At 37.1% G+C, this 13,441-nt stretch overlaps 1 protein-coding gene across 1 annotated transcript in view; it reads right to left on the minus strand.

Annotated features, from left to right (window-relative positions):
• The window catches only part of itih2 (inter-alpha-trypsin inhibitor heavy chain 2), a 24,595-nt gene extending 11,825 nt beyond the window's left edge, over positions 1-12,770 (minus strand). The window contains exons 1-10 of the mRNA XM_017696916.2: positions 12,562-12,770; positions 12,150-12,188; positions 9,710-9,748; positions 8,968-9,140; positions 8,407-8,511; positions 6,742-6,904; positions 5,267-5,503; positions 4,815-4,931; positions 2,543-2,711; positions 2,176-2,301 (exon numbers count right to left, since the gene is read on the minus strand). Of these exons, the coding sequence (XP_017552405.2) occupies positions 2,176-2,301; positions 2,543-2,711; positions 4,815-4,931; positions 5,267-5,503; positions 6,742-6,904; positions 8,407-8,511; positions 8,968-9,140; positions 9,710-9,748; positions 12,150-12,188; positions 12,562-12,657 (1,264 nt within the window). The 5' untranslated portion in view covers positions 12,658-12,770. The remainder of the gene's footprint in view (positions 1-2,175; positions 2,302-2,542; positions 2,712-4,814; positions 4,932-5,266; positions 5,504-6,741; positions 6,905-8,406; positions 8,512-8,967; positions 9,141-9,709; positions 9,749-12,149; positions 12,189-12,561) is intronic.
• Positions 12,771-13,441: the final 671 nt, after the last annotated feature.

A 13,441-nucleotide genomic window follows, 5' to 3' on the forward strand; every position in this document is an offset into this window, starting at 1 on the left:
CTTCCATTCACTGGCTACTTTATTAGAAACTCAGACCTTATGCGTCCACTCACTGGCTACTTTATTAGAAACCCAGACTTTGTACTTACACTTACTGGCCACTTTATTAGAAACCCAGACCTTATGCTTCCACTCACAGGCCACTTTATCAGAAACCCAGACTTTGTACTTACACTTACTGGCCACTTTATTAGAAACTCAGACCTTATGCGTCCACTCACTGGCTACTTTATTAGAAACTCAGACCTTATGCGTCCACTCACTGGCTACTTTATTAGAAACTCAGACCTTATGCGTCCACTCACTGGCTACTTTATTAGAAACTCAGACCTTATGCGTCCACTCACTGGCTACTTTATTAGAAACTCAGACCTTATGCGTCCACTCACTGGCTACTTTATTAGAAACTCAGACCTTATGCTTCCACTCACTGGCTACTTTATTAGAAACTCAGACCTTATGCGTCCACTCACTGGCTACTTTATTAGAAACTCAGACCTTATGCTTCCACTCACTGGCTACTTTATTAGAAACTCAGACCTTATGCGTCCACTCACTGGCTACTTTATTAGAAACTCAGACCTTATGCGTCCACTCACTGGCTACTTTATTAGAAACTCAGACCTTATGCTTCCATTCACTGGCTACTTTATTAGAAACTCAGACCTTATGCGTCCACTCACTGGCTACTTTATTAGAAACTCAGACCTTATGCGTCCACTCACTGGCTACTTTATTAGAAACTCAGACCTTATGCTTCCATTCACTGGCTACTTTATTAGAAACTCAGACCTTATGCTTCCATTCACTGGCTACTTTATTAGAAACTCAGACCTTATGCTTCCATTCACTGGCTACTTTATTAGAAACTCAGACCTTATGCGTCCACTCACTGGCTACTTTATTAGAAACTCAGACCTTATGCTTCCACTCACTGGCTACTTTATTAGAAACTCAGACCTTATGCTTCCACTCACTGGCTACTTTATTAGAAACTCAGACCTTATGCTTCCAATCACTGGCTACTTTATTAGAAACTCAGACCTTATGCGTCCACTCACTGGCTACTTTATTAGAAACTCAGACCTTATGCTTCCATTCACTGGCTACTTTATTAGAAACTCAGACCTTATGCTTCCATTCACTGGCTACTTTATTAGAAACTCAGACCTTATGCGTCCACTCACTGGCTACTTTATTAGAAACTCAGACCTTATGCTTCCACTCACTGGCTACTTTATTAGAAACTCAGACCTTATGCTTCCATTCACTGGCTACTTTATTAGAAACCCAGACTTTGTACTTACACTTACTGGCCACTTTATAAGAAACCCAGACTTTGTACTTACACTTACTGGCCACTTTATTAGAAACCCAGACCTTATGCTTCCACTCACAGGCCACTTTATCAGAAACCCAGACTTTGTACTTACACTTACTGGCCACTTTATTAGAAACCCAGACCTTATGCTTCCACTCACAGGCCACTTTATCAGAAACCCAGACTTTGTACTTACACTTACTGGCCACTTTATTAGAAACCCAGACCTTATGCTTCCACTCACAGGCCACTTTGTCAGAAACCCAGACTTTGTACTTATACATACTGGCCACTTTATTAGAAACCCAGACTTTGTACTTACACTTACTGGCCACTTTATAAGAAACCCAGACTTTGTACTTACACTTACTGGCCACTTTATAAGAAACCCAGACTTTGTACTTACACTTACTGGCCACTTTATTAGAAACCCAGACCTTATGCTTCCACTCACAGGCCACTTTGTCAGAAACCCAGACTTTGTACTTATACATACTGGCCACTTTATTAGAAACCCAGACTTTGTACTTACACTTACTGGCCACTTTATTAGAAACACAGACCTAATACTTTCCACCGGCCACTTTATTAGAAACACCTAAGCGGCGTGGTTGGGATTTTCAGAAACTGACCAGTGACAAAGGACTAGAGGATGGCTCAACATAAACTGTGCCTCAACAGATGGGCTACAGTCTCTAACTGAAGTCTTTGTATATCAATAAGGTGGAGCTACAAAGGAGGTGTTTCTGATAAAGAGGCTAGTGAATATTTATCAGGGTGTGTGTGTGTGTGTGTGTGTGTGTGTGTGTGTGTGTGTGTGTGTGTGTGTGTGTATGCATGAAGCATATCCTCACCCACTGTGGGGTCTCCATCGGACACCAGGATGATCATAGAAACAGAGCGCTGGTCAATCAGGCCCTGATCCAGTGCTTTCAACAGGATTCTCACTGCCTTTAGGAGAGCCTCATTGATGTTAGTGCCTGTGGTCAAAAGTCAATAAGAACCAATCTGATACATACATAAACAGCCCAGAAGCACTATGAGAGGCTACACTGAAAACAGTGCTGTAATCAGTTCACTTGCTTCAAATGTGTACATTACTTTCACATTAATAAAATATATCTACATAACTGCTGCCAAAAGTAAGTAAAATGAATGATGTAATGTGTCAATTCAATGCAGCTCTTTTTTAATTTCTCTCTTTCTCTCTCTCTCTCTCACCTCCATTGGGTTTAATGTTCTGGATGTATTTTTTGGCCTCTCTAACATTTATGGATGTCCCTGGTACAAGCTCCTCACTCCAGCAGCGAATATTATGATTGAAGTCGATGACGCTAAAATAGTCATCCATGGTCAGATCATCCAGGATGGTCTTCATGGCCTCAACAGTCTGTAGAGAAGAAGGGGAAAGCAAGAAAGAAAATGGGAAAACAGAGAGAAAGAAAAGCAAAAAAGGCAAAGAGAGAAACATGGTTCATATACTTTCATTTACATGTCAGATTAGTCTTGGGAGTCTTGTCAAAAGACACTGTACCAGCTGCACTATACAACAGCAAACATGGAGTTCAGTAACCTGCAACACCAGTACTACCCCTCCTATTTTTTTTTTTTTGGGGGGGGGTTGGGGGGGTTAGAAAACTTCGGTTGAGGCGGGATTGACGGGTTAGAAAACTTCGGTTTCTCAAAATCCCAGGATGAGAAAAATCACAAATGACATTTGTTATGCTGTACATAATTAACTTGAGATCTTAACAAATAAAACCAACAACAATCACTCAACAACACAATAAATAGAATATGTGTATCTGTGGCCTTTTAGGGCTTCCATACATTTATAGCACTTTTTTTTTATCTTCATCTGTTAAGTGGATGCAAATTTTACAAATTGGATCTGACAATTATGGGAGGGGGCAAACACTGAGATGTTATAGCATATATACAGCATGAGCACCACACAAAAATTGCAGATTTCATACATTAAACTAGGTAACCAAAGTATGCAGAGTTACCATTTCTTCATACTACCTAATGTGGTGCGTTTTTAGTTATGCAGTAGCCTATAATGGCAATGCCATACGACTGTTGTGGGAAAATATCAATGAGTGTGTATACATGCACTCAATAATCCAATCACAATCGGATTTCTGCAGTTATCTGATTATTCAAATGGTCATGTAAACACCATACTCCAATCTAGAAATCAGATTAATAAATCCGATAAAGAGAGCTGGATATTAGCTCAGTAATCAGATTTCTCAGTTCATGTATATTTGTACTCGGATTTCTATCGTATTTCTCAGCCTGCGCAAGCGAGAGAACAGACGGTGGATGTTGCAAGATGGTAGCAAAGCACTTTTGAAGAGGAGCTGAAACCAAACACAAAATAAAGGATTTAACTATTCTTCATCTTCTAAATGATGTATGTTCATATTTTCAGGTGGCACAATGTTCAAAAAATAAAACAGCAGCTTGAAGTTTGGGCTTTACTTTGCAAAGAAGAAAAATTATTACTGCTTGACTCATACAGACCCAGAGTTTCCCATTATGTGATTATCCGATTATTGAGCGCAAGTAAACGCACTCAGTGATATAAGCTTTGTACTCTTTTTGACAATTATCCTGATGCCAAGGGTTGAATGACTAAACATACATGGTGGGTTCCATAGGTCTGAGACCATTAGTAAAAATGCTTAAAATTTTCATTGATTTCTAATTCAATACAGAGATTTTCATTACAAATTACATTCTCAGCAGAACTACTTGAGTAAAAAGTAGAAACTTTGAATGCTTACATACATTTCTTAGAATTTCCTATTATTTGGTATGTCCCCTTACACTTCAACAACCTGCACCTGACATGGACCAAATGTGCAAAGGTCTCTGTTCAATTTTAATAGTACCACATTTTCTTTGTTTTAAAATTTTCAGGATTCTTAACTTACTCACTTGCTTATTCCCAGGTTTAAATGAAAAGAGAAAAAAACTGATTTTTTGTGCGGTCAAACAATTTTGGAGTCCACTGTATATATTGAATTTTTTTTAATTATATGTTACAATTGTCCTAGTTGTCTTTATAACATTATAATGCAGAGTTTGTGAACTGGCAGACTAGCACACTGCAATCAGTGTTCAAATCGTTGGTCTTAAACTTTCAAAATCTCCAGATTTATCTCCTATAGGCTAAAAAAAGTCTGGAGATAAATTTATAGAAAATAATCCTATTTATATCAATATTGGCCAGAACAATCCTTATTGCTACCCCAGGAAAATGACCTTGCCTAATTCCAAAAAGTGGGAGGGACATGCTCCTCCTCTCCACCCACCCCTAAATTTGCACCAATTGCTATCAGTATTGCTCCACAGCTCAGTACAGTTTTCTCTACAGCCACAAGAGGGCACTGCAGCAGGTTCAAAAATAAGACGTGCTTCAATTTAACCAACCAGCACACTAAGCCCCCATAAATAGCATCATGAGATTCATAGTTGTGTTTACCTGCTTCATCTTCAGCCCCCACATGCTGCCGCTCACATCAATTACGAACACAATGTTTTTGGAGAGGGGCGTGAGATCAGATGGAGCGAAGAACTGAACAAAGTGACCATCAGACACCTGAGAGAGGGAGAACAAAGCCAGACTTGTTTTACATAGTAGTGATGCTGTGTCTCTGAGTGTGAATGAAATAATATTATTGATGTTATGGGAATATTTGCAGAGTCCCTTCAGGAAAAGTGGCAAGTGAAATACAGAACAATCTGCTGGCCTTTGAGATCAACAAGCATTCTGAAGGTCTAAATAAAATTGCAAGGTATTTATTTCTTTTAGAAATGTAATTAAGCAAAAGTACTCAAATGTATTCAATGTCAGTACCACTCGAGTAATTTTCCAAAATAATACTTAAGTGTATTTAAAAAGTGCAATTACTCAAGCATTTCCCACAGCATTACCTGCAGTTCTCCAGCATTGGTTTCTCTCTCCACATCGTATTGGACAGTAAAAGCACCGTCCACTGCACTCTCTGTGCAGTTATCACATTTGCGTTGTTGCTGCAGGGTGGGCTTAAACACCACGTGGGCTTTCTCTTTAGTCTGGGTGACCTTAGTCAGGCCTGCGAAATGTTCTCCCAGCGTGCTTGGTGTCTTCACAAACTTGATGCCTTTGGGCTCAAAGATATACACATCCACCTGAGAAAACACACACATTTAAATTCTTTATGCAGATTCACATTTTAAAGACTTCATTCAGATTCACAATTTAAATACTTTATTCAGATTTTAAATTCTTTATTGATAACAAGATTATCTACCCTACAAATGTGTTGGACATGCTTTACAGACCACTGGAAAAAAAAAAAAGCTAACGAGAAACTGTAGCAATGTTTTTGAGTCACTACCGGTGTTAAGAACATTATTTTATCTTTTATTTATTACTTGCTTAGAATAGCTGAGACGGAGAAGTGCATCAACCTGTTAATCTGTAAACTACATACACGTTATGTATGTGCCCAATATTGTCAATATTTACTGCAGTGTCATAACTTAGTAGATCGCATTGAAGTGCACAATACATACTTTAACAGAAACTGCTCCCTTGTAGCTCCATCTTGCTGATGTTCTGATGTACAGTTAGACAGAGTTGATACATAGCTGTTGATGCCCAGTTTGTGTTAGCCATGCTCTAGCCCTTCTTCAATGGTCAGTTAATGACCAATGTTCTAGGCTGAATATTTTTGGGTGGTGGAGTATTCTCAACCTAGCAGTGATATTGATGTGTATATAAACCTCAGCAACACCGCTGTCTGATAGACTTATCCCAAAACCACATATTTTACCATGTGAGGGTCACTACTAGGGGTGGGGTATTCTTAGATGCATCGTGATGCAGATGTGGACGATTCTGAATCAATTCACAAATGTCAAAAATCAAAGAGAAGCTGACTTCATCTTCGCAACTTTTTAGTCTTTGACAGTCTCTCATTGCAGGTTTTACGTACCAGGAAACCATCTGCGGTGCTTATAAATGCGAATAAGTTCATTCATCTTCAAATGTTCGTCTTATATCTCTCTCTTTGTGTTTTCGTAGCTACTAACTTGGCGAGACTGTGTTGCTAAGTGACCTGCAGTCTGCACGCTAAAGATTCCCACCCTTGTAATGAGAACACTACTGTACTGAGAATAATATACCACCCAAATAATATCTGGACAACATTCATTTGGTCAAAACCTGACCAACAATAAATGGTGTAGAGCAGGACTGATAAATTGTGCAGAAATAAATGGGCTAGAATCTGTAACTGTACACTGACACAGTGGACCTAAAAGGTAAGGGGAGTTCATAACATAGCCTGTGAGTGGAAGTAGAAGGTGTTTCTAATAATGTATGTGTGTGTGTGTGTGCGTGTGTGTGTGTGTGTTTTTCTGACCTGCAACTGTGGTACCAGGCGTCCTGGCTGTATGTGCAGAGTGTGTGTGTATGTTCCCAGTTTGCGCTGCATCATTTCCTGATAGTGCAGCTCAAACTCCACCTTACTGCCTGGAGGAACATGAACCTCTGTCTTAAATGTCTCCATATCCTGAGAGTTAGTCCTGCAATAAAGGGGGGAGGAGAGAGAGAGAGAGAGAGAGAGAGAGAGAGAGAGAGAGAGAGAGAGAGAGAGAGAGAGAGAGAGAGAGAGAGAGAGAGAGAGAGAGAGAGAATGATGATGAGATGAATTCACTGACAACATAAAGACATCTGAGATAAATAAACAAATGAAGAAATATAAATGAAGGTAGGTCTAAGAAAAGCTGTACAGGCTGAAATTTGATCTATGCTTTGCCTGCAAATGTGTCCTCTTGTGATGTGATGAGCTTTACAGAACACTGAAAAAACCTTTTAGTCTAATGAGAAATTGTAGTAATCTTTGTTTAGTGCCAGTACCAGTGTAGAAATTTTAAAAAGAAATACATGACAAATTACTAATTACATATCTGTAACTGTAAAGAGATTATTGAACTAATTACATTATGGAAAAGTAATCTAATTCAGGAAAGCGGAAACATCTGTCTCTACTGGAAGGTACAAGAAGAATTTTAGATTAGTTTGTTTGGTGTTTCTTTTTCTTCAGCATAAAGATTTTATCCATCTGTTTCATATTAACATAATTAGATGAATTGACAGATTGCCCACCACTACCCAGCTAGACAGTTATCTGATGCAACTAACACATGCAATTATGTACAAGGACAGAAGCAGAGAAGCTATAAAGAGATGAATTATGTTTGTAAAAAATCACATTCAATTAATTGCTCTGTTAAGCCCCATTCAAGCTGGATTTCTTTTTACTAGAGGAGGTCGAGTAATGTCATTTGTTCATTTGAACAGGACTGCTTTTACTGAAGGATCTCTCAGTTTGACAAATATATAATTCAGTTGGTCTCAGTAGACTTACAACTACTAAAATTAGTTATCAGCTAATAGACTTAATAGTCTTAGTACACTTTTAAAAAACTAAAGGCATGGCAGATTCATCCTGGATCAAACTCACGGATCTCATCAGTAATCAGTCAAATTACAGCACATGGACAATTAAGAGTAATCCAGCTCAAATTGGGCCTAGAGACATGAGTAAACTAAGTTATACAATACTTATTAGGTCAGTAACTGTAATGTGATTACAAGCATTTAATTGTAGAACGTTACACTACTTAGTTACAGGAAAAAGTAAGCACATTACTGTAATATATTAATAGTGGTCACTAGTAGTCACAGAGTTTCCAGTCTAAAATGCTACACTACAGAGCTGGACTGTGTTGTTGTAACTAATCAAAACTAGTCAGACTGAAAATGACAATAATGAATTTAACTTAATTACAAACACAAAACACTAAATACACTGTCTCCGTCCTAACAGTGTGACCGTTCACATACATCAGAAATATTAATATAAAAAAGTAATGTTGTAAATTTAAAAAACTGAGTGTGGGAATTTTTTCACAAATGTTCTATAAAGCTTGTCCAATCTAGCAAAAGTTGTTGTTGTGGGTGAAGCATGGCTAGGTCAAAGTGAGCTTTGTAAAGCCTCGACCAAAAGCATGACAGGTAATACCTGACGATTCCTGCAGCTTTTCCGCGAGCTCTGGCCTGAGCGTACAGGTTTCGAGCCACAGTCTTCTCTTTCACCGAGCCAATAAAGGTAATCCCGTTCACATTCCTGACAACACACAGAGAGAAACATCAATGGTTTGGACCACTTAAGTGTGTGTGTATGTATGTATGTGTGTGTGTGTGTGTGTGTGTGTGTGTGTGTGTGTGTGTGCATACTAGGGGAGTAAACTGCAATTGAATCAAATCCTAATGAACTGATTTGATTGGAATTCTTTAGGAAAATGCATCAGAAAATCTCAAACTTCAATGTGACTCATTTTGATTTGATTCTTTTCATACGATTCAGAATAAAAAAAAAACAAAAGCACTACACCAAGACTTTTCTTATTTACGCATGTGAAAACAGGCTGAGAAATTTGTTTTGAAAGCATGCTTTCTTGAATGTTACTATTATATATAGTTCATTCTAAACGATGCATCTTTATGTAGTTATGCAAATCCAATTTTCAGATGCTTTTTTACACCCCTAGTGTCTTTTGGGTACATGCTCGGTGTGTTTTACATGGTGAAGTTTGTGATGAAGGCTCGTTTTGGAATCTGCACGTTGAAGCCGATGCTCTGGGCGTTCGGGCCTGAGTTCACCACCGAGCTCTTCACTGTGGTGTGAGCGAAACGTGCCGTAATCCTGCTCTCCACCGTATAGCTCTTCACTGTTATATCACTACCACGTATGACCTACACACACACATACATACACATACACACACACACACACCCAAAGCAAAAAATCTCAGACACACAGTAGATATGAAATAAACACTGAATATTGTCACTTTTTTTATTCTGGCTGCTTAACGAGGTTATCATGACATTAACCATAGGAATAATTTGTGGAAAACATAGCAAGTTTACACAACTCATGTTTAATGTTTCACCTGTAGTTTCTGACACTGTATGACACACTATGAAAATGGACAGACGTACTGTATATCACATTCTGTCTTCAGGCAAGTGTTTGATGATTTGAGCAGGCGGTTTCATCTTTTACAATTCTTTGGGTGTTTATGGTTCTATATAGAACCATTTTCTTTACTAAAGATCCCTTATAAACGTAGTTTTTTTTGGCATGTTACTCTAAGTGTGTACTTCATCAATCTGCAGTAAAAGTAGGTCTTTTAGCAGTGCAGCATTAGATCAGAAGTCAATAACCGCTGTGGCGGTTGCGCATCTGCAAACACAGCTATTGATTAGTGGATAAGAACAGACAGTGCCACAGAAAAAAGGTCAGACAACAAGACGGCTACCTCAAAGTCCTCTTCCTCTTCACTGGTCACTAGGCCCCTCTACAAAACAAGTAAAAAACAGCAGTGGTCAAAAACCACTAACAATACAGCACTAAGAGAAGATGCATGCACAAGATAGGAAAGATATCAGCAGAGCCAAATAATACACATGCAGTCATATGCAGAAGTTTGGGCCCCCTGGTCAAATTCCATGATTCCTTGGTTTTCTAAGTGAGGATGAAGTAAACACATCTTCTACAGCAAACTCTTCTGCACACTTTAGTACACAGTTAATGTTTATTTGCTGAATTGAACATATTGGGGAAAAATAAAACATAAAATGTGGCCCATGCAAAAGTTATGGCACATTTTATTTTCTAGGTTTTATTTTTTCTCAAAGAGTTAAACTCAGCAAATAAATAGAGATTGTTCAAAATTATTTTCGCTTACAAAATGAAGAAAACATGGAATTTGACCATGGGTGCACAATCTTTAGCGTATGAGTGTGCATTACTGTTCAAATGTTTGGAATTGATCTTTCTTTAAAGTAATATCAATTTCTTTTTTATTTTGATCTGTATTTTTATTTTACTATTTTATTTTATTTTTAAAAATAATGATGAAGTTCTTTGATGTTTTTATATCATCAGCTGTTTTAAAAATTTGACAATTAAAACTGAAAACTAACATTGTTGATAAAATGGTCAGTTTGGGACCCTGGGATTAATAGAAAACATGTAAGCTAAATCATTGTGTCACTATAGACTAACAATGAAATGAGCAAGATCATAGCTGACTGCAAAAAAGATTAACCTTCTAAGCCTGTAAAAGTAAGTGTCAGTATGTGGCTCAGTCTTCACTTTAATAACTGCCCTGCACACAAAAGAAAAAAAAGATTTTTTGTTTTAACTTCAAAAACTGAGTAACCTGGTTGCTTAAAATTGTAGCAAGCTAACAGAACAATAAGCTGTGTCTTAACTTAGCTACGTTCTTAGTCTTAGTCTTCTGGCATTCTAGTTAGTTACATTGATTATGTAGCAATTACTGAACAATTCATAACATTTACTGAATGACAACTTATTAAATGAATGTGTCTTATGATAAGTTTGCTGTTTGTCATTTGTAGCAGTGTTACAGAGTACACCCTGGGCAGAGCTATGACTGACTTTTGACTGACCTTCAGTTACACCTCATTAAATATGACCTCAATATGTTTTCTGCACATCAAACTGAAAACCTTCGAAGAAGAACTTTCATCATTTGTCATGTCATCACTGTCAGAACAAAAACGCTTCTCTAGAAGAGAAACTACTGGAGACAAACACGAAATGTCAATGCACGTTAATGGAACAAGAATTTATTCTATGTCATTTTTAACCTTTTCTGTCTGTCTGTTCAGCATAAAATTTTGACACAATGTAAATAGCAGATTTATAACATGGAGCTATAAGGGTTTGGTCTGAAAGTGATAATATATTCCATATCACTGATGTTGGAGCAAAACCTCATATATCCAAAATATTAATTTTAATGTATGTCTATGTAACAAGACTTTTTTTAATTAATTTTGGTGAGTTCTTTTGGTTCATTTATCATGAAAAACCACACACAAGGTCAAGGGCAACAGGCCCTTATATATAATACACACACACACACTTAAGAAAACCTCATATCAAAAACTGAGAAATGACAAAAATGAAGATATTATTTGAAAATGCCTGTTGCCCTGTGCACATATATATATATATATATATATATATATATATATATATATATATATATATATATATATATATATATATATATATATATATAAATATTTGCACAGTACTGTGTGAATGTTTTAGGCATCTAAGCAAATTTTTTAACAATTTACCTCAGCAGTGAGTTTATCACAACATACATTAGAATAAAGTCATATTCATAATTCAAGTAAACATAAAAACAAAGGATTTCTTGGGTCCAAATTTTACATCATGAGCACAATTTACTGAAGCACTGATTGGTCAAACCAGGAGTTGCTTTTTAACTACATATAATACTGTAATACTGGGCTTCCTCGAGGAGAGGTTTGAAAATGATTAAACACACACACACACACACACACACATTTTATATATATATATATATATATATATATATATATATATATATATATATATATATATATATATATATAATTTTAAATATATTAATATATACATTTCATTTTTATTTCATTAATATTCTATAAATTTTGTCAAATATTAACACTTTTTTCACTTTCAAATAGACTTTGAAAATGTGTCTTGGGTGCCTAAGACTTTCGCACAGTACTGTGTGTGTATATATATCAGATTGCTTAAACAACGTGATACAACAGCAGCAAGTCCAGCACTGTGGGGATGGATCTATACTACTCAAGCTTCAGGGCCAATGACATGGCAACTTTTCACTTCACAAATTGAAAACTGAAACTTACCCTGATTCTGCTGCTGTCAAAATGATCCACATGATCTGACTAGCAAAACAAAGAGAACATACATATTGGAAAATGTCATTTCAAATAAGTCTAACTTTAAATATTTTCATGAGCGTAGCCGAGTAGAAAAGGCTTATATTTGTCATCAAAATTTGTGATTGAACAATTATAAAACAAACCAATAAATAAATAAAAACACAGTGGATGCTTGTACTAGATCATATGTACAACATTTAGTGAAAATAATAGAATAGTTATACTGGCCTGAGCTTGACCAGTACGTATTTGAGTCTGTTACTATGTTAGGCTAAGGCAATATTAAGACTTTTCAGTGAAGGTTACTTCACCACCATAGTGTAGCAATTACCTTGTCATAAGCTTAACACATACAAATACTCTCTCTCTTTCTTACCATCATCTCACTTTCCCACTCTCCATCAATAATGAACTCAAAAGCCCAGCTTTGGGACAGCAGCAGAGCTGCCAGCAGCACCGGTGGCAGCTTCATGGCGCCTGCCCGAAGAGAAATCCGTAAAGCGGCAAAACGGCCAGCAGAGCAGACGTGCAGGCGGTGGACGAGGCCAGATTATCAAGTAGAGTCCAGCCCTCTGAGCCTCGTCAATATTTGTTGTGCTACACATACCCCATACGCAGAAAAAAACTCAAAGTGAGGGGGAAACCTTTGAAACTTGACCTGTAGAGTGCGTGTGCAAATAGCGCACATGCTGAAAATTGAGGACCTGATCATTTTCTGCTACACACAAGTGAAATTTTGTTTAACAGACATGAAATAATACTGATTTAACTGGTTTAAAGTAAAGGATAACTTAAGGCTATGTCTTTTACGTTACAAAACATTTTTGTAAATACAACATCTTCAGTCAAAGGAAAAAATAAGAGCATGTCTAAATAGACCTGTAGCTATTATGAAATATTTATTTATTTATTTATTTATTTATTTATTTATTTAGCATTTTTGACTAACTGTATGCAGCTGTTAAAGCACTAGTCCAACTTACTAGAACCATATTGGCTGATCAGCTATGTTGCTTCCTGGCTGCCACACCCATTGCTTAAGCGGTGTATAAAATCAAGCACATAGCCATGCAATCTCCATAGACAAACACTGGCAGTAAACTAGCAGTTTATCACAGCACTCTCTCTCTCAGTCTCTCAGTCACTCTCTCTGTCTGTCTTTAATTGTGTATGTAGTGGTGAACCATGACCATTAGAGGTAGGCCTTCAATTTGGGCCATAAATATAAAAACTCAGCCAATACAAAAAACCCAGTG

The sequence above is a fragment of the Pygocentrus nattereri genome, chromosome 1, assembly GCF_015220715.1.
Source record: "Pygocentrus nattereri isolate fPygNat1 chromosome 1, fPygNat1.pri, whole genome shotgun sequence".
Lineage (NCBI taxonomy): Eukaryota > Metazoa > Chordata > Actinopteri > Characiformes > Serrasalmidae > Pygocentrus > Pygocentrus nattereri.